We start from the raw sequence: 22,885 nt of genomic DNA on the forward strand, positions 1-22,885 counted from the left end.
TCTCAATTCATTCAAGTTATATATTTTGAAATGAAATTGTTCAACAAGTAACAGTGCAACAGGCTTGGCAATAGCAACTAAAAACTCTTTAAGGCTTCTGGTCATCTGAAAGACTTTTGTTAAAAGGAAACAAAAAACTAGCGTTGGAATTTCAGGGGTTAACACTACATCTACACAATAAAGGGAATTCAGCATTCTTTTTCACCAAGATATCTTTAAGAACTCCATGATTTTCTTAATCATAACACTCAGGCATAATGAACTGCATTAAGTCCAGCTGGTCTTAGGTTTTGTTTTTTTGAGGGGGTGGGGGAGTGTGGAGGGAGGAGAACTTTACAGCATTTTGCATCCTTAATAAATGGTACTTTTTATATTATTCTACTTAGCTGTAAAATATCTGGTTTCTTGACCAAATGTTTCGTATCGTTTTACAGTAAAATAAAAGTAGTTGATGTAGATATAGTACATGACTAAGACACAACATACATTTCATATGGTTAAAATAGGCCACAATTTTATTTAACAAGCATCTGTATGTGTAATGGTTTGTTATTTAAGTACTTCAGTACCTGGGGTTACTCATCTCATTGTAACAGGGCGGGGTCTTACGGGTGGCCATGAACTCCCCTAGCACCCCTTACCATGCCACGGTGATATTAAAAGCACCCTCACTATCTTGCCTGCCATGTCTTTGATGTTACTAATGTTTAAGGGAGGCTGGCCTTAGTCCTCTCTGACACGGTGCCCTGATGTCTCCCAGTCTGTGTTCTATCTTGGGTGACTTGGTGCACCCCAGCCTTATGGGCTATGCGTGGCTCTAACCATCCCTGTATCACGCCCCAAGCCTCGCAGTTGCACCGGATGTTGTTTGGTCAATTTCCCTCTCTGCACGCCTGCACCCCCACGGACACTCTCTCTGGCTGGTCTCGCAATTGCCTGCCCTGGGGCTGGGGTCAATGCATCCCTGAATGTTGTGTCCTCTCTGGCACCCGGGTCCCCACACTACTGTGGAGCCCCTATGAGGCCTCCTCCAACCCCTAATAGCCTCACCCGGCCCTCCGGTCTTATAAAACTACAAACAGAAGCAATATCACCAGCCAATCGGCTCTAATGCAAATCTAAGCCTCCTGCCTATAACATAAAGCTAAACCGTACGGTCAGAACAACATTCAGTCCCTACTGGGAAATACTCCAAGCCATGGCAGCAACCAGGGCATGCTCATACAGTCTAGCTTCTCCTCTCTCTCTCTACACTGGCCAAGCTCCCCCTTCCAGAGGGGAACTGCCCTCCTGACCTCAGTCCTGGGCTTAAAGGCCAAGCCTTGCCCCTTCCTGTCAGCTGGTTTTCACTGGTTGTCCTACCAACCAGCACCTGTGCTGCCCTGGTGACTGGCAGCTGAGCCTCCCCCTTCTCGCCACCAGGAGTCTCTCCCGAGCCGTTTCCATTCTCAGGCGTAGGGCACCTAAGTGCTCTGCGACACTCATGCTGTGTAAGTACTGCCTGCACCCTTCCCCCCACTACCTTCGTAAAAGAAGGCTACCGTTAGCACTCTTAGTAACACAAGCTATAGTAATAGTGCAGTTGCTAAACTGTTCTTTTTCAAAGGTTCATAACCCAAATATATGGGTTTCACACAGAAATGAAGTGCCTAAAATTGGGTTTAGATGATGGAGTTGGCTGTCTGAATGCAAGAAAGTGATTCACAAAATTCCTACCTACCCTACTTAGTTGCCCAAGATTCCTTAGATTAGGGTTGTCCAACTTCAAACTGGTTGAGGGACACATACCCCGTGGACTGCACCAGTGTGGGGTGCATACTATGGGGGTAGCACTAGTCAGGGTCAGCTATGCATGCTGGTGGATGCTCCCCTACCCTACCTGCATTGTGTGCACACAGCTGCTCCCCCACCTCACTGCACTCTGCTTCCCCTACCCTGCTGCACATATGTGCAGGCAGGCACTCATCTGCATAGTGCAGCACCCTGCCTCACCTTCATCTCTCAGGAAGCTCTCTGTGGCACCATGTTATACTGTGTACTGAATATAAATGTACTGCACTACAGATTCATTTTGTTACGTAGCCCCGAGCATGATATCCCACCCAGCACCACTTTGGGAATCTCTGCTTTAGGTGCTTAAGTATTCTGGCAAAAAAACAACTTAGGTGACTAAACATCAGGCACTGTGAACGGCCAGAGGCCGCCTTGGCTGAGCTGAGTATCTAGATGTCTGCTTTCTGTTTGAGACTTACAAACAGGGAATCCCTCCACTTAAGTCATCTGATTAACTCAATTTGGGAGACGGCCTCAATGTTATTACTAATTTTTAAGTGTCTTCTAAGTTCAGCACTCACTGCTGCTTTTTTGAAAAAGAATCATAGGGAAGTAGAACTGGAAAAGACATCAAGAAGTCACCTAGTATGGCCTCTTGTTCAAGGCAGGATCATCCCTAATTAATCATATATCATAGACTCAAAAGACCAGAAAAGACCTGGAAGATCATTAAGTCTGGTCCCCTGAAATAGACAGGTTATTGGGTTCAAACAAGCTCAACAAGGTGCTTGTCCAGCTCCTCTTAATCACTTACAAGGATGGCAACTGCACCACCTCTGTTGAGAGTGTTTCAGATTCTAGTTCCTCATACTGAAAAGAAGTTTTTCCTTATGTCCAGCCTAATTTTTTCCTCAATTAGCTTGTGCCCATTGGTCCTCATCCTCCCAAAGGAGTGCCTTCCTGAAGACTTGCTCCCCTAGATTTTGGTGCTCCTGACATACTTGTAGGCAGCTATCAAGAAACCTCTCAGTCTTCTCTTACTCAGACTGAACAGGCCCAGTTCCTAGAATCTCTCCTCATAGGGCCAATCCTCCAGGCCCCTAATCGTATGAGTGGCCCTTCTCTTTACCCTCTCGAGCTTATCCACATCCTTCCTGAAGTGCACTGACCAGAACTGGACACAGTACTCCAGCTGTGGCCTTACCAATGCTGAATAGAGAGGGAGGAGCACCTCTCTAGATCTACTGGCAATACATTGGCTGATGCACGCCACAGTTCCATTTGCCCTGCTGGCAACTTCATTGTACTGTTGGTTCACATTCATTTTCTGACCGACTGCCACCCCCAGGTCCCATTTAGATGCTGTGCCAGCCAGTGGTCCACCATTCATTGTACAGTTATGGTGAAGGTTCTTCCTACCCAGATGAAGGACCCGGCATGTATCCCTATTGAACCTCATCTGATTCTGTTCAGCCCATAGAACCAGTCTGTCCATCCTGGATCCTTTCCTTATCCTCTAATGTGCCTGCAGTTCCCCACAGCCTGGTGTCATCCACAAACTTAATCATTGCACTTCCCACCCCGTCACTGATAAAGATGTTAAATAGCACCGAGTCACTGATAAAGATGTTAAATAGCACAAGCCCAAGCACCAACCTCTGGGGGACACCACTGGAGATGGCCCTCCAGGATGAGGTCATCCCACTGATTACAATATCTGGAATAGGCTTTTAAGTCAGTTGCCTACCCACCTCACTGTAGACTGGTCTAGGCCAGTAGCCTCCAGTTTAATTGAGAGAATCTAGTGGGAAATGGAATCAAAGGCTTTATTGAAGTCTAAGTAGATGATGGCAACCTCATATACCTTGTCCAGCTGGTTAGTTACCTGATCATAGAAGGACAACAGGTTCGTCAGGCATGACCTACCCTCAACAAAGCTGTGCTGGTTGCTTCTTAACGTCTTACCAGTTATGAGCTTGAAATTGATGGCCTCCTTAACAGTTTTTTCAAAAATTTTCCCGAGGACCAGAGTCAGACTGAGTGATCTATAGTTTGCAGGGTCATCCCCCTTCCCTTTCTTGAAGATCGGTACCATGTTAGCCCTCTTCCAGTTGTTTGGGACCACTCCTGAGTTCCATGATTCTTCGAACAGCTTTGCCAGAGGCCCTGTTATGTGCTCAGACAGTTCTTTCAGTACTCTCAGATGCAGGTCATCTGGCCCAGCAGACTTGAAAACGTCCAAATGTTTTAAGAGTACCCTTACCTGCTTGGGACTGATTTCATGTGGTCTGTTGTCTTCCCCATATTCCCCGGCCTTCTTGACGGGTGAACAGGTCTCATCTGATTTCTGGAATACTGATGTAAAGTAAGTATTTAGGAGCTCTGCCTTTTCACGGGGATCAACTGTGGGCTGCCCCTCTACATTTAGTAAGGGCCCCACAGTGGAGCTCAATTTTTTCTTGCTCCCTATGTACCTACAGAAGGAATTTTGGTTGTCCTTTATTTCAGCTGCCAGCTTGATCTCCACGCCTGCCTTGGCTCTCCACTTCTCATACCTGCAGATGCTGGCTGTATAAGTTTACTCCTCTCTGGTTGCGGAAATGTTTTTTCACTGCAGATATGCTTCTTTTTTCTGTTTTAATAGTTCCCTAATATCCCTGTTAAGCCAAGCAGGTGTCTTGGTTCCTTTCCCGCTTTTTGACTGCGTGGGAATGGCCTCTTTTTGAGCAGTGAGAATTGCTCCCTGAGGAAGCACCAGTATTCCTGAACTCCCAAACTGTCCAGCTGCTGGTTGCAGAGGGCCTCTCTAACTAGTGTCCTGAGTTTGCCAGAGTCTGCCCTTTTTAAATCTAAGATTTCTGTCCTACTGAGTTCCCAGCCTTCTGGTGGATGGTGAGCCTAATCAGATCATGATCACTGTAGCCCAGATTACCTCCAATCCTCACATCACCCACCATGTCCTCCCCTTTGGTCAGCACTAAGTCCAGAGTGGCTTTACTCCTAGTTGGTCCTTCCACAACCTGTGTCAAGGTCATCAACAGCTGCCAAGAAGTTAGCTAACCTGCTGAAGCTGGCCGAATGGTCCTCCCAACAGATGTCAGGGTAGTTGAAGTCACCCATAACAATCAGATCGTTAGTGCTGGTGTCCTCACTCAGTTCCCTGAAGAATGCCTGATCACTCTCCTCTTCTAGCTAGGAAGGCCTATAGTAGACTTTCGCCATCAGGTCTTCCTCTCCTGAACCTTCTTGTATTAAGTCAACCCAGTCAAGTGCCTATTTCATATGATCTTAAAAAATGTCCATTCCACAACCTCTCTGGATAGGCTATTCCAATGCTTAACCATCTTCACACTGAGAAAAATCTTCCTAACCTCCAACCTAAGTTTTTCCTGTTGAGCAATTTAATTGCTTCTTGTCTTGTTTCCTAAGGCCAGCAATTTGTCTATCTCCATCCTCTTTATAATCACCTTTAAGGGATCTGAAGACTATTATCAAATTTCTCCTCTAGTCTTTATGTCTCCAGACTAGTTGTTTGAGTCATTCCTCATGACTTTTCCAGGTATCTAATAATTTGAGTTGTTCTCCACTGGATTCTCTCTAATCTGTCTATATATTTCTTGAAGCGTGGAGCTCAAAACTGGATACTGTACTGTACTGATAAATGTTAGTCTTTGTTCATGCTGAATAGAGCAGAAGAATCATTTCCCTGGATTTGCAAGTGACATCCCTCTTAATACAGCCCAGTTTGCTACTGGCCTTTTTCGCAACAAGAACATAGCGTTGGGTCAAATTCAGTTTATATTTTACTGTAATCCCCAGGTCCTTCCCTGAAGTACTGCAGCTTAGTTAATCATTCCATGATTTGTGCATGCAATTGTTCTCAGACCATTTGTTCTCTGACACCTTAGATTGATGTCAGACCATTTCTCTAATTTATTCAGGTCATTCTGAATCCTAGCTCCACCCTGCAGAAAGTCAGCAGTTCTACCCAACCTGGTGTCATCTTTCTATTTGCTAAGTGTGCATTCAATCCATCTTCTAAATCAGGGGTGGGCAAATATTTTGGCTGGAGGGCCACTTAATGAGTTTTGGTGAGCACTTGAGGGCCGCAAGGGTAGCCCTGCCTCTAGACAGGTGCCCCACCCCCTGGCCACTATCTTTGGACCAGAAGTCCTACATCTAACCCCTGACCATTGGCACAGGAGGTCCCTCCCCTTGTCATTGCCCCCTCCCCTTTCCCCCGCCATCTGGAGGTACTTCCAGGAGCAAATCATACACTAAAAGTCAAACACCTACTATAATATAGTTTACTTTTATTACAAAAAAAATTTTTGTCATGATTTGCGTTTGCATACTATATATAAAGGTGACTGCATAACAACTCAAACATAAGGTCTTACTGTTGTATATTTTGTGTGGGGTCTGTGTGAACGGGTTTTTGACAGGGTGTGGCTGTGTGTCTGGAAGGGCAATAGGGTATGTTGGAGGTGTATATGTGGGGGTTGTGGTGGCAGAGTGTGGGTGTGTGGCATTTGCAGGGTGTGAAGGAGGGTGGGGGGGATGTGGGAACCCCCTACCCTCCACACACTCCTCCCCCCATGGTGCACAGCCCTTGTTGCCACCAGCAGCAGCAGCAGCAGCAGCAGCAGCAGGTGGCAGGTACTTGGGGCATTCATGGCCCATGCAGGTGCTGCCACCTGGTAGCACATGCCTCAGGCCAGTGCTGCATATAGTAGTGAGGAGTGCAGCAGGGAAAGTAGCTGGCTTGCCTCTATTGCATGGAGCTCCTCACAGTACATGTGCAGCTCCCAGCATTTCTGTGCCAAGAAGAGAAGCTCCACACAATAGAGCTGGGTGCCTTTCCAGCTCCCTGCTATGCAAGTCCTAGGACTCCGTCAGGAAGCAAGAGGTGGAGTTCCCCTCCATTTCCAGTGGAGTCCTGGGACCAGCACAGCAGGGAGCGGGAAAGTCGGCCAGCTCCACTGCATGGGGCTTCCTTTGGTGGCGCACAAGTACCGGGAGCTGCACATGCACTACAGGGAGCGCTGTGTGATAGAGGTGGGCTGGCCTGGCTGCACTCCTCGCCACCATGTGCAGAGCTAGCCAGAGCTGTGCACTGCCAGGTGGCAGCACCTGCATGAGCCACAAGCACCCTAGGTGCCTGCTGCTGCCATCAGCGGCAGGAGCTGTGAGCCATGGGGAGATGTGGGGAACCTCACACCCCCCCCAAACTCCCTCATATCCACACCCTGCCCACTTGAGCTCCATGCTCCTGCCATCCCCCTGCACGTGGGCTCTGCACTGCTGCTAGCCCCAGTCCCATGCTCCCACCCAACTTCAGCTCCTCCCCCCTGCTTCTATACCTGGTGCCTGGAGTGAGCGGGACACTGAGGAAGCTGAGCAGGACCCCTGGTGGCTACAGCAGTGGCAGAAGCAGCCCCACCTGGAAGCTGCGTGCTGGCTAGGCCAGGCCCTTCTGCATGGGAGGGTTGGGAATGAGCTGTGCAGGCTGGTAAGCACCCACAGGCCAGATAAAATTGCCTGGTGGGCTGAATCTGGCTTGTGGAGCATATTTTGCCAGCCCCTGCTCTAATGTAATGATTGTCAAACAAAACCAGAACTAGGAAAGAACCCCACATGATAACCCCTCCCAACTAGACACTGAGCCACTGATGACTACTCAGATTCATAGACTCATAGACACTAGGGCTGGAAGGGACCTTGGAAGATCATCAAGTCCAGCCCCCTGCCCCGGGGGCAGGAAGTCAGCAGGGATCATAGGATCCCAACACGATAAATATCCAAATGTCTGCTTGAACTACCTCCGGTGGCAGTCTATTCCAAACTTTGGGGGCTTGTTGAGCATAATGATCCTACAAGTTATGTATCCATCCTACAGTCCTTTCATCATGTATACATTTCCTTATTTGATTAAGAATGTTGTGGGAGACTGTGTCAAAGCCCTGCCAGAATCAAGATCTATCACAGCCTTGGCTAGGAGAAGCCTATCCGGAGAGTCTGTCAAGTTGGTCAGGCATGACTTGCTTTTGAGGAATCCATGCTGGCTGTTCTTGATCATCTTTTTCTCCTCCAGGTGCTTCGAAATAAATTTCTTGATGATCTGCTCCATGACCTTTCCAGATATTGAAGTCAAACTGACTGGTCTGTAATTTCCTTGATACTCCATCTTCCTTAAAGATGGTCACTATACTTGCCCATTTCCAGGTATCTGGGAACTCATCTGACCTCCATGAATTCTTAAAAATGACAGAAAATGAGTCTGAAATTACCTTAACCAATACCAACAGGTCTCTAAGATATATCCCATCTGGTTCTGCTGACTTGAAAAATCTAGGTTCACCAAGAAATCCATAACTTATTCTTCTACTACTCTAAGTTGCTTGTCTCATTCCCTATTATTGTTGCCAGCTGCACTCATCATTATTTATTTAATAGATTGCTCTGTTGAAAGGCTCAGAGTGGCTTACAATAAACAAACAACCCACAGACAGGATTTCCCAAAGAGCACCTCAAAACCTGAAAACTTTACCCCCACCAACCACTGCCTCCTGCCTATACCCTTCCAACAAGTAAACCTTCCTGCCAATCCTAACTCCCAACACACAAAAAATTTCTTCCCATCTTCCTGCCTCCCCCACCTACATCCCCACTACCCCACCTCACTCTCAAGTAAGATGTCCCACTTTCTTTCAGTGTCACGTCCAACTCTGTACCCCCTCTCCTATAAAGGAGCTCCTCCTGAAAAAACACACCTAAGTCCCCCTGCTCCCTCTAACAAAAACACTGAATTCAAAAGAACCCTAAACAAAAAAATGAAAGAGAAACACTCAGTGTACACCACAGGTCAACACCAAAGGGTGCCCACCTAAGGAGACCCACTGGCTTTGTAGGGCTTGCAGGCTGGCTGGATGATTCATCTTCTCTTCAAGTGGCCAAGATGGTGCTTGGACTGGACCCCAGGCCTCCCCAAGGGTGGAGGGAGAATGAGGAAAGAGAATGACAGTAACAATTCTTCAGCTCAGGGATGGCTACTTCTGGCAATACAATCTTTTTGCATAATAAAACATTGGTTTTGGAGTGGGTAATTTGTATTATAGGCCCAAGGGAATTAAAATCCACATCTCCTACTTCCCTAGAGTGTGGTCCCACCATGAGGCCATAAAAAGTTGGGATAAGAACAAAATTCATACCTTCTGTTGCAGCTGGGCCAATAGGCTATTATACAAAAAATGGACAGCACTTACAACAGTGTTTAAGTTTTGAGTGTCTGAGGTGAGGAATCCCAATGTTAAATAGATACCTAACTCAGGAATTCAGAAAAGTGTCTAACTACTTCCTAAGTCTGGAAGTGAGAGGTTGATTTCCAGATACCCTTGTTCAAGGCTTTTTATTGGCTGGCTTAGGCATCCCCTGCTGAGCATAGTGAATTTCATTCCTAAGTCTCCTGATTTAAAGTATGGTGAACTTAAGCCATAAACTTACCATGACAAACAGTGAACCCTCAAACACTCCTCTACTCTGCATGGGTTATTTCCCGAATAAGAAATACTGTAGCCACCTCCATCTGGCGCTATGTATGGGCAAATAAGTACACCTCAATGCTAACTTGCATGCCTATCCTGCTGTGCAAACATAGCTTGGCTGCACAGCTTCTAATTCAAAAGGAAGGTTTGGTGGAATACTACAGCATGCTTGAGGGCACCACTAGCAACCATGGTAAGTTTACTGTATAGACATGGCTCTGAGTGCCCAACTTGAGTTTGCCAATTCAACACCCGGATCCAGATGCCTAACTTTTAGGTTTGGGGATCCCCATGCCCAAATGTCTTTATGAGTCTCACCCATGGCAATGTGCTCTTCAGAAAGATCTTCACCATGTACGTTGCTGCAAGTCCTGGCCTCATTTCTTCCTAACCCTATGCTCAAGCTGAGAATCAGAAAATACCCCACATTTTCTTAGTCGTTCTGCACTACATACCTGTCCCATACATTTGCAACAAACAGAATACCCATATATAATGCATATATACACAACATACCCCCAAACCAACATTTCTGGAAAGGTAAAGTCCCTAATTGACTCAAATGTGCAATATGAGTAAATTACTTCTCAGTTTGCACCAAAATAAGAGCAACCCCATGAGAACTAGCACAATAATTCAAACATTACATAACCATGAAACAGTTACACGTTCAAAATATTAGCAAAAATGGTGGAATTAAAGTACTGGGCTGAATACCTTCCTGAATACTCGTTGGAGAAGAAGTAAGGGGACTCTTAGGAACCTGCAGGTGGCCAGTACATAAACCAATACTTCCATGGTATGGGAAGTTCTCGTACTGTATAGTGCACCACAGGGAGTACATACATACTTCTTGGAAAGAAAAAAAAAAAAAGGGACAAGTCCTTTTACCTAAGCATATCTGTAACTCAGGATATACATTTTGCTGCCAGTGCCATTCAAATTCTTTTTTTAACATGTTCATGTGTTTATCAGATTAGGATTCCAAAAACCCCAGGGTAAAAGTTCACTTTACATTTAGGCAGTATACGATTTGGCCAGTAAGGGCATGGAGAAGAGGGTAGTGTCCCACGTACAATTTAACACTTACTAAGTGCAGTTAAAATGCAAGCAGGAACACATTCAAGCACTTCAGCATGTATTAAGTGCTCTTATGGCATTGTAAAATCATTGTTTTTCAGATGAGTGTTATCTCCTAATGTGTACTAACTTTAATAGGTCACTACATTCCAATGATTTGCAATTGTTGGAAGGGAACATGTGACACCAGCCAGAAGAAGTTGGAAACAGGGAACATATTTGAAAGTAAGCAATACACTCTAGCAGAGCAAATTTTCCGATTAGACTGTACAGACACCCAAGGCCTCTGGCACATATTCAGTGGAAGGCACATAAGAATCTGATCCTTGATGCCAACAATTGTGCCTCCTGCCATGCTACATGTTGGGAACTTCCTAGAAGCTGTCAGGCATGAGGTTTAAAGCCATGACAGAACAAGTCCTTCAGCTTCCCATCAGAAGCTTTGATCCCCTGCACCTGGCAGGGACGCCAGGTGTAGGGTTTAAAAGTCCTATAGGGGAAGCGGGGAAGAAGCCCTTTGGTTCCCTCCAGTGGGAGCCTCTGCTTCCCCTATCCCTCCTGCAGGGCAGTCCTGGGCCCAGGTGGAGAACCAGGTTTGCCCTGGGGCAGCCCCCAGCTGGTTGGAGACCAGGTTGCTCCAAACTAGTGCCAACAATATTGTCAGCATGTATGTTGGAGACTGGGGCTGTCCAGGACGGGTTCTAATAATCAGCTGATTGTCAGGCATCAACCCTGGAGGGTCCCATTGTATGGACATGCCACACATTCAATTTTAAAGTACCATGCAGATCAGCCACAAAGATGCTCTACATTATATGTGGAACATTATTATGGTTGATTTGCCATTTAATGGAACATTAAAATGGTTGCAGGTGTAGCATCCTTGCCATTTATGCCATGATTAATACCTTAATTGTAGCATAAACGTAACATGTAAAAGGGCCCTTAGATTAAGCTGCAACTCAGCATAATTCATACCACAGGATAGCAGAATTTGATATGAAAGTTGTTTTCAATACCAGTCCGATATTTAAGTTTGGGCATAAAAGGATATCTGTTTATTTGTTAATATTCTATTACCTCCTTATATAGAGAACTCATTGCTTACAATTCAACATTTTTTTTTTTGTTTTAAATAACATGCAGAGCATTAGCTACCTGGTTACATCAGATAATCTGGAAAGCTCCTTCTTTATAGTATATAATTTACACAGGAGGTAGATAGTGCCAAATATATCTTCAAATTTGCAGGAATATTTAAATTTGAATTGGCATTATTTTAGTACGTTTAAATTTTGGATTAAACTACTTGAAAAAGAAAACAGTTGTAAATATAAGAACAAACCCAAAGTTTACAATAATTTGATATTTAAATATTACAAATATTTAATATTGAGGCTTTAATGAGTAGTTCAGAAAAGATGGAGTTGATGTGATCATGCTGACTGCTAGAGGAAAATCAAAAAGCACATGACAGGTGAGAGCTGCTTCTTAAAAGGTTATTTTCTTTACATTTGTTAAAGACAGACAGACAAATGCAGGTCCTCTTGGATACCCAGCTGCATTAGAGGTTCAGCTGACGGATGATGCCGTGTTTATTTTTAGAATGTCAACACTGCAAAATAACTTTACTACCCAACTAATGGAGCTACTTCAATGAGGTGTACACATAGAGCTATATCTGAAAAACACTCTGAGATCCTGAGTGGTAGACAGTGACATCTGGACATGAATCCGGTTGCAGTTTTCTGTTTCAAGAATGCCAGGTCCCCGCCAGAAGATGAAATAGGAGGGCTCCTATTCTAATTTATAGTATTAGTGTAAGGTCCTTCACTTCCTTCAGGACCTCAGTCAATGTCCTTTATGCAACAAGGGGCGTCAGAAGCTGATATAGGAGACACCTATGCATGTGGAGATTCTTCTCAGACACAAAGAATTTTCTGATGAATATAAAGCCAGTTAAACATTATTGGTTTATCTAGGCTAGTTTCTGTCTCTGACAGGTGCACGTAATGGAAGTTTTAGAGAAGAGGTGTCAAACTCATCTGAACCTACAAACCAAATGAGGATCTCTGGGCTGGTCTGCAGGCAAGACTGGGTGGCACCAGAGCTCCCAATGCTGGCCCCTGTGCCAAAGGCAGAGTGCACTGGCCCACTTACAGGCTTGCACTGCAAGCAGCCCACAGGTGGGACCCAGCACCATGTGTGCTGTATGCAGCCTAGGGGGTCAACATGGGGCCCATGCTGCATGTAGCACCCTGCCAGACCAGCCCTTGTGTGTTGGCTCCAATATGGCCCAATCAGACCACCCCTGGAGGGTCGGTTCAGCACAGGCACCACATGCAGCATACTCCCCAAACTGTCCCCATGCCATGTGGAACAACTGCAGCCCCAGGTCCAGCCCACACACTGCATGCCCACAGGACAGATCATACAGGTCCACAGACTGAATACAACTCACAGGCCATATGTTTGACACCCCTGTTTTAGAAGAATGTATACAAGCAGATCATATGAAGAGTGACTTCTCTCTTGCCCTACTCTCCCAGTTACCAGCAGTCATAGGATTAGTGACATTTTAAGGCCAAATTATGCCCTGACTGTTTGTGTGTAATAGCTCTTAATGGACCTGTCCTCCAGAAATGCATCCACTCCCTATTTGAACACAGTTATACTACTGATATCCACAATACCTGTTGTCAATGAAATTGTTTGTTGTATGCAAAGGTGGTTGGCTGTGCTAGTATTAAGTCAGGCAAAAGGTAAGGAAGGGCAGCACTGTAAAGATTAATTGCCTACAAAAGTGGCTCATGCCAGCCAACCAATAGCATAATTCATTAGATGCAAAAAATGAACTAAATGGCAACTATGTGACTTGACAAAGGCTATTTTGCATTTGAAAGCTTTTCTAACTGTATCCCACCTACATAGTAGGCCCAGTAAAATATAGCTCCCTAAAAAATCCTGGCTTCTCAGAATTTCTTGACCATCACAGCTACCACATCACTCTTACACTGTATCATTAGGGTTATTACCCCCCCCCATACAAATTACTTCAGGCTTTTTCTTTCCATTTCATTGCCCACACACTCAGTACTCTGAGATCTTTTCTTTTCCCCCCACTCTTCACCAGCAGCTATGAAATGGATTATCTTGAATAATACTGTATTAGAATTATAGAAAGTTAGGGTTGGAAGGGACCTCAGGAGGTCATTTAGTCCAACCCCATGCTCAAAGCTGAACCATTCCAAGCTAAATCAACCCAGCCACAGGCTTTGTATAGCTGGGTTTTGAAAACCCCCAAAGATGGAGATTCTGCCACCTCTCTGGGTAGCCTGTTCCAGTGTTTTACTACTCTTCTAGTGAGAAAATGCTTCCTAATATCTAACCTAAACTTCTCTTGCTGCAACGAGACCGTTGCTCTTCATTCTGTCAAATTATTCGCAAAATTTGCGAACTCTACTCCTTTATGAATATACAAGGAAATGGCCTGTCAAAAATGACAGGGGCTTTGGGAGAGTGGGCAGGGAGAAAGGCCTGGGTCCGGCCCCCCCTGCCTGGAGCCGGGGCCACTCCCCACCTTCCCCCACCACTTTGGGCTGTGGTCAGGGCCATTCTCCCCTCCTCTCTGCCGCTTCAGAATGGGGCCAGGGCCTGAGCCAGGGCTGTTCCCACCCCCCACCACTTTGGGCTGGGGCCTGGGCCAGAGCTGTTTCCCCATCCTCCTGCTGCTTTGGGCCAGGACCTGGGCTGGGGGTGTTGCACCCCTCCCTCCCCCACCGCTTCAGGCTGGGGACTGGGCTTGGGCCTTTCCCACCTTCCCTCTGCTGCTTCGGGCCAGGACCGGGGTGGTGGTGGGGCACAGCCACCAGTAACCTCTCCTCTCCTCTCCACTGCTCTCCCTCCCCTGTTCCCTGCACATTAAATTTAGGCACTCTTAAATGCACATGTAGACATCCCCAATGAGTGGAATAAAAGCAAACACACAAAGAGGGGGTGCAACATTTTCAGTAAGTAGGTTATTTGTTCATGTATTCTGTTGGTTTGAAAAATAAGGGAATTTGTTGATTCTCAGGACACTTTGTATAGAGCAATTATATAGGCAGGCTTGGGCCTGATGCAGTAATTGAAAAGAGAAAAGTGGGTTTTATGGGTAGTACTTAGAAGAGGTAGCTTGCACCTATAATGATGTTGTGACAATGTGTAGGTTTTTCCTTTTTTCTTAAGATACCAATAATATGCTTTGATAATTTTCCTAGCAGCGTGGTTTAGAAACAAACAAACAAATGAACAGCCACCCTCCACTCATCACAGCAAAATGAATGAAAAAGCATCCAAAAATTCCATTAAAACAACAAAATACCCTAGGCTAGGTGAATTTGATATGCTTAAACAAGCAACCATTTATGGCTGGATTAATTACTACTAACATTAACCAGACAACATATGGAGAAAAGATGATATAACTTAGTAGGCCCTGTTAATTAAAAATGATACATCGGCCACCAAGTGGAACACATGTCAAAAATTCAGCTGCACACCAGATATTGATGGTTTTGTTCCTGGGTAGTGTGGTAGGGCAGGGTGGGAAACTATAAAGAGTTACTGGCGGTTTAAAGATGATTGTTTTAACCTCCTGCCTGTTGTTTATTCCTTATCCATAAGGAAAGAGGACAGTTTGTTGACTACATGTTACTTACTGCACAAAGCTAGATTTCTTTTTTGCCACAATAGGTCTTAAGTGCCGATATCAAATTTGAAAACATACACTGAAATCTTCTCTCTGTACTACACTGCCCCATGAAATACAAAATGACCTTAGACAATATTTTAATATTACTAAGTGAAAAACAGTGACTTCCAATGTTATATGCCAATGGAAAATGCATATCAGCCACAAATGAAGTCTTCATATATGTTACCAAAGAGGTAAGCATTATTGATGGAAAGATTTCTAATGACCGACAGCTTATCATAACTAATGAACTTAAGATTAGTTATAACTTGTATCAATTATACATTATGATATTTCATCCTTTCCTGGAATGAACAGCTGTGGAGTATGCGCAAGTCTGCATGGAGCAAAGGAGGATTTTAGCTCCTTCAGCTGGGGGAGGGGGAGGAAGGGGGCACATCTGAGTAATGCCAGTTTCTACAGGACTAATGAATGCCAAACTATGATATGATTCCACAATAGTAAACTGTGAAACCTTCACAAATGGCACCTCAGGAGTCAAGAATTGCATACAGATAGCACTCCTCTTAATTAAGTAATGGAGGTAATAGATAACAGAGATGATCACATGCTGCAGAAATATTTTTTGTTTTTAGAGCAGATTGATAGCAAATGAAAATAACCCCTCACTGATTCAGCCACACTATAACAACTTGTGGTTACCTTGGGGCAAACAGAAGCACTACAAAACGCAAAATTACAAACTTCTTACCCAGCAAAGGAAACACATGAAACAAAGAAAAGTTCCCACTTAAAACATGTAAAATATACTTTTTAAGATTCACTAGAGTATTTCACAAATTATTAAAATATTTCTTACAACATATCCTTTTCTAAAGATTTAATCTATGAGTTCTTTATTCCTGAGCCACATTCCTCATTTACCCATATTAATAATACAGTAGTTATCTTATAAATTCAAGCAAAATTTCTAGAAAAGCCATTCTACTTTCAGATGTCAGATTATGCAGTTGTTATCCTCTACATTTCATTCACATTGCAGCAGGACAGTTGGCTTACCTAGAGTTTTATGACTAGATCTCTTGCGTTTCATTTTATGTGCTCTCTTCAGCATTAGCTGTGCAGTGGAAATATCCTTAAAACCCCTATGAGAAGGTGACAGTTTACCATCAATTTCACATTTATCTACTACCCTTTATTCTCTCTCACACACTTTACACAAGTCATACAATAGTGTAAAAACATACTACATGTTGCTCATCTGAAAATATTAAGAAATTATAGTCAATTGATCTGATACCTCTAAAGCTAGTAAAAAGGTTTACAGTAGTATCTAACAATCACAAATAAAAATTATTTTCTTAAAAAAGGGTGCTTTTTAAAAGCCTCTAGACCTACAATGCCTGGGTGATGGACTTGTGTTAAAAAGCAAGTCAGATAACATACCATTCTTCTGAAATTTTCTCTTCTTTTCCTGATTTGAATGAAAATTGCTCTTTATCCTTCAGGTCAGAGAATGCTGACACAGATCTCTTCTTCAACCTGACAGTAGAATAGGATAATAGAACTGAACACTGATCACACATTGGAAAGATGAAATAAGAACTTTTCAAATGTTGCTACTCTGCAATGTTTTTTGTACCTTCTGAATCTCAAAAACAATTTTTAAAAAACAAAATAAAACAAATAAACCTATATTTTTATAGTCAGGAAGGGGTTATCTTGGACAGTCATATGCATCTGCCATTGATTTAAGATGTTTACATTTCAATTATTTGAAGCATATTTTAGCCCTTTTTCTCCAAAGGAATTCAGATGTGTAAGAAATCCTTTAAAATCCTTATCTATTCTTAGAAATCTGAATTTTAAAAGGTCTACATGTTATAGGATAGCTTTTTTAAAATGTAATGGGTCACAAGATTCTTATATATTTGTATACTGTTATATTTAACTCTAATACTTAATAATTAAATTGACAAATGCTAAATTATTGCACAGCCAATATACTGTAATTGGTTTGTTCAGTTTTGATTATAAGTGCTTTTACCTAAACTTCAATAATTATGTGACTTACCAATAAAATATTTGCAAAAGCGTCAAATAAGAGTCTTATTCTTCCAGGGCCTATTTTGATTCTTGTCAGATCTATCTATCTATCTATCTAGCTAACTATAATCAATAATGGAAAAACACAAATTATTTGACTTACCTGCTACTAAGCTGGCTCCTTTTTGGGGAGACTGAATATACTTTCTTATCACACTGCCAGGCTTCGTATGGAGGCCAGGGCAAATCATATGAATTTCCATCAGAACACAGAGACTTAGGATACTTACAAGAAAGAGAAACAAAAGTGTGAGTTAATAGCCTTGCAACTTTGGTGTTGAGTAGTCTCATGGACTTCAGTGGAACTACTCAATAAATATAGTTAAACATCATCAGGTTTTTAGAATTGTGCCTTGCATCTGCATTTCATAGGCAATGTCAACTATGATTGGCCCAAGATCCAACCTTTTTTTTTTTTAACTACATCTTGCAAAAAAAGATTTAATGGGTATAAACAAATGTGATTATACCTAATGATAATCAGCAAAGACTAAACATAAAGTCAATCAATGTACTTACAAAAATCTTTTTTTATTTTGAGCAAAAATATCTTTAGGAATATTCTGCATATAGAAAGAGGAATAAAAGAGTGCTACAAAAACAGCAAGTTGAAAACTTCAAAGTTTATCAAATAACTAACAGACATTACAGTTCAATGACCTTTAGCTGTTCTGAAAATCCTCAGCTGTTGCTATATAATGCAGACTTTAATATTTTTAAAGTACTGTGTCAACTCACAATTTTTAATCTATTGCCAAATGTGCAGATGAAGCATATCATCATTTTTTTTTGCTACTGTGAAGTAAAGTGTTGAAAGAAATCCAAAATAAAGAAAAAGAATTAAGTAAATGAAAGAAAAGCTACATGAAAAATTACATCTGGGGATGAGGAGGAAGTCAGAGGCTTCTAAAAGTAATTGTGTTTTTCAAGTCAATAAATTGCAGTATTAATCACCCCAGAGCAGCATATCCTTAAGGAATGAACAAAGACTGAAGACTAAGAAGTTTCCGTGACATGTTACCTTTGGCCAGTGCAGCTGGTTTGAGAGCAGCAGTGTTTTTGAAGGGAAGCGGGTGGAATCTAAAGTTAGCCATTCCCTCTCTAAGGCAGCCTGTATGAATGAGTAAAGTCAAATAGTGCACTGATAAAATCAGTTTAGTTTAGATAACTTTTTAAAAGTCTCTTATAAACTGTCTTGCATGCTGTTTCAACTGTTTTCACGTCATATATCAAAATAGCCACCTGCAATACCATTCCAGTTGTGGAGCTGCTATCTGGAATTAGTTTCTATACATTAATCCACAATTAATAAATATTTGTAGTGAGATGTTCTGATCCTGCTCTCTAATTCTTATTTTACCCCAAGAAAAATGAACAAATAAGAGCTAGTAAAGCAAGTCAAACCCCAGAAAACTAGTTAAGTTACTTTTCAGTTAAACATAACAGGCAGAGAGAGGCTTGTTTGCTTTTTCAAACCGTTAACAATTTACATCCCGCTTTGTATTTCTGTTGCACTTATTGATGAAGAGTATTAAGCCAGTAAACAGTCATAATCAATAGCCAAAATATAAACACCTTGAACATCTATTCTCTCAAGCAGTTCCACTTATCTGTGACCTGAGGATAGTATTTCCAAAGTAAGTATTACTCAGAAGGCCCCTCTAGACTTTCAGGTAAACGTGTGACACGCACAATAACACCTTCTGCCAGGCCATATGAGCAAGGCAGGAGGCCTGGCTGTGGGATCCAGCATCTGATCCTATCACACCTTATTGCTGGTGCAGGGGGAACCTGGGATCCAAAAGTTTCCCCTGCACTGACAGGTAGCAAGCTCCCATGTCTGCAAGCCCTGCAGCTGATGAGACTTGCAGCTGGCGCAGCGAGTGGTACACCCCTGCAGCAGAGAGCCCTGTTAGCTGATGGGGCTCCCAACCACAGGGAAGCACCTGGCCAAACACTCAATAAATAGGATGGTAAGAATAAATGCATAGCTTACTCCTTGTTTTATCATGCCATTAATTGATTGAACATGTGACTAGGGATCCAAAAGTTTCCCCTGCACTGACAGGTAGCAAGCTCCCATGTCTGCAAGCCCTGCAGCTGATGAGACTTGCAGCTGGGGCAGCGAGTGGTACACCCCTGCAGCAGAGAGCCCTGTTAGCTGATGGGGCTCCCAACCACAGGGAAGCACCTGGCCAAACACTCAATAAATAGGATGGTAAGAATAAATGCATAGCTTACTCCTTGTTTTATCATGCCATTAATTGATTGAACATGTGACTAGGGCACAATTTAAGATGCGATCTCACCTTAATAGATGGGGCCAGAGTGATCATCAGATCTGATGAAGAATGTTTTGCATTCAAAAGCTCGTCTAACTTTATTATAACCATGCAGTTGGTTCAATAAAAGATACCCTTGCCTCTCACATAATTATATCATGGCTATAATACCTCTTTCACATTAATTTTACTCAGCGTGAATAAGAATGGCAGAAGCAGGAGCTTCAGGGGAGCTTTAGCACTTTGTTGCTAAATTATCTTATTTTCTAAAACCCAAGCACAGATTAATATTTTAAAATCAGAAAGTCTGCAACTTTTCTCATTCTTCCGTGACCTTTTCCACGTTTTCTTATACCACATTTAGACAAGTGATAAAGATACATGCCCTCATGACAGTAAATAAATACCTCTAAGGACCTGATTTCTATTACACGGGGCAGCCACTCTGATTGCCCTTACTTACCCCTTATCTGGGGGTTCATTTTGATCCAAGCCCCTCTTCTGAAAACTTCTAATTTATGTAGCTAGAACATCTTTCTTCCATTTATGGAATATTACTAGCTTACTTTCATTTTTTACTCTGTAAGAACTTGAGATGATTTTCCCAGTTTTGGATACCTTAAGATAGAATTACAGTAATTCTTTATTGTCTAGCTTGTTTAATAAGACTTTGTATAACCTTACAATGGTGAATAACAGGGGCTGCCAGGTTTTTTATGAAAAGGAGATGACAGGCTAATATTTAAGTTATTTTGAAAAGGTTGCCTTGAATACCAGTCAAATACTTTTCTGACTTTAAATCTTCTCATTTATAATACAATATACAATTCCGAAACAATTTCCTGCTTCCATTTTTACCAAACTTTTCGGAAGCACTTATTTTGATAATTTCAGTTTATTTTTCACTCTTCAAAAGCAAGAACTCTTGAACATTAGGTTCCTTCCCCTTGGTACTTGATATGAATATAGTTCACTGGGCGCATCTAGACGAGACTCAACGTCGCCACAGCAACGAATTATGGTGATGTAGCATTGGTGGGCATGAATTATAAACTTGCCGCTACTGCGCAGTAGGGTTGGAAATAACTGGTGGTTCTTGGAAAGTACTGGTGGTTACTGTAGGTTACTGTGCAGTACCAGCTTTAGCAGGTAGTAAATGACTGCGCAGTAACAACTGCACAGTCGGGTGCATGTGCAGACGTGCCCAGTATGTTTTATTTATTAAATCCAGATCAGATTCTATGTCGCCTTTTTTTATTAGCTGATATGCCTTCATTGATCTTTTCCATATATTGTTTAATCTCAAGAAGAAAGAATTTTAGGCTTTTCCTCAACCCACTTGATAGCGGTTGCATATGTTCCGGAAACATCACTGAGATAAATTGCAGAGGTATGTGACAAATAAATTTATCATGCGCTTGTAAATGCTTCTTCTGCCCTCTGCCCACTAGTCCATCTCCCTCGGGATTTATTCTCACACTGCAAACTGCTTCAAGCTTAAATGCAGCCACCATTTAAAAACAAAAATCAAATTGCCATTTAAACTCTTCTCTTTTCTTGAATGAGGATTTTTTCTGTGCACTTAATATCTTAAAAATTTAATTCTAATCAGCCATGCTTACAAAACTACTTATATCATATATGTATGCAAGAATAGGGAATCTGTAAAAGGTTTATTAACAGTGAGCAAGAACCAATCTTGATTGTAAGCTCTCAGGTCAAGTCCGCAGACTTGGCAGGTTGAAGTTTTACTTCTCAACTGAGCTCATTTGTTAAAGAAACTGCAATAAGCATGATAATCCAAGATACCATTTGGGGGACACTTACCCAGCAACAAATAATAATGGAATGTACACTGGATCCCTTTTACTGCTGTGATTAAGAACAGCCTACTTTCTTTGTTTTTTACATTTATGGTGAAGCCTTAGTTTTAAATTCACCTTTTACCATTTATTGAATTTTCTATTAATATTTCCTATTTTCAACTGTATTTTGATTTGTTTCATTACATGGATGTAATGAATTGTAGTGTTTTCTGTTGTAGAGAGAGAAATTATATTTTAAAGGACAGCAAAACATTATTTAAAAATCGAATACAGCAATAAAAACACTACTGAGAAAACTGATTTATTATTAAGGTCATATCTGCTGACAAAGCACATTTGGCACTCTTAGTTCTGTTAAAACTTAATAAGTTTTTAACAACTATACCAAAATATCATTTGCTTTGGCCAATAACAAACAGATAATAGACTGTCAAAACATATGTTATTCCATTGTGTTTGTCCCTGGAGCTTCTTACAGCATCAGTTTAAGAAACTCCTACTCATTTTTTCCTATATGTCCAGTATTTCAGTATAAAACAGTCTAAAGCAGTCTAAAACAAAGTATATAAAAATAGATTTTCCAGCAACAGTTGAAAAAGGAAGATAGGAATTGAAACTGATGGAAAAAGTGCAATCTGTATTATACTAGCGGTAAATAAAACTATAAAGGTCTGTTGTATGGACAATCATTTTAACTCCATTTTACTAGAAGACCACAGATATACAAAAAGATCCACCTTACATTAAATATATTTCTGAAATCAAACTAAGAGCCTAATCTTGCAAACATTGCAACATTATGCAATGTATATAAGTAAATATAAGCAATTTTATATCTGTGTATAAGTAAACGTACAAATATAAAGACAATTAACAAGAGTCTTTGCAAAATAATTCCATTTGCATTTTAATTCTGTTATTTGCTTTAAAACAAAGAATAATCACACTGACCATTTAACAAAGTTATTTCATAAGCCCAGAGATAATACATTAATTGCTTACAAGTTAGGAAAAGACTTCACATTTCTAACAGTAAGGAAATAAATTATTTTAATCCCCTTTTAATATCTATATGCTTGCTTGTTAACAATTTTTTTCCAGTAAAAAAAGAAACGCACACATATTGCACCATGTTAATATTGATATTATGATCTGTACTTCTCCAAGTTTCAGCCCATATTCAAACTATATGAACATTTATCACATAGTTCATGATACAACAAATTATGTGATAAAATATGCAGGAACTGAAACTAACTTAAAATAAAGCTGTGTTTAGTATTTATTTAAACACCAAACTGATCCTGGAAGATATTAAAATATTGGCATGATTGGGATATGAGGAATGTTATGCTCTATCATAAAAACTGTCATTTGTGGCATGGCAACTGGGCTACGTGCATGTTTTTTAAAAGCCTGGGGATCCAGGACTCTGTGATCTGGGACAGGCTCTTCCCAATCTTGGGTTCCCACACCCTGGGCTTTTAAACACTGAAAGTGCAGAGCTCAACTAGGCTGCATACATGGTTTTTAAAAGCTTGGGGCACCTGGCAGTTGTCCCCTTCATGATGTCAGCTT

General features: G+C 41.9%; 1 protein-coding gene across 2 annotated transcripts in view; it reads right to left on the minus strand.

Moving 5' to 3' along the window:
* The window catches only part of LRRIQ1 (leucine rich repeats and IQ motif containing 1), a 172,382-nt gene that overhangs the window by 74,687 nt on the left and 74,810 nt on the right, over positions 1-22,885 (minus strand). For both annotated transcript variants that reach the window (XM_019543129.1, XM_019543130.1), the window contains exons 18-21: positions 18,221-18,310; positions 17,303-17,424; positions 16,540-16,635; positions 16,153-16,238 (exon numbers count right to left, since the gene is read on the minus strand). In XM_019543129.1, the coding sequence (XP_019398674.1) occupies positions 16,153-16,238; positions 16,540-16,635; positions 17,303-17,424; positions 18,221-18,310 (394 nt within the window). The remainder of the gene's footprint in view (positions 1-16,152; positions 16,239-16,539; positions 16,636-17,302; positions 17,425-18,220; positions 18,311-22,885) is intronic.

Source organism: Crocodylus porosus, unplaced genomic scaffold, assembly GCF_001723895.1.
Source record: "Crocodylus porosus isolate Cpor-Errol unplaced genomic scaffold, CroPor_comp1, whole genome shotgun sequence".
Classification (NCBI taxonomy): Eukaryota; Metazoa; Chordata; order Crocodylia; family Crocodylidae; genus Crocodylus; species Crocodylus porosus.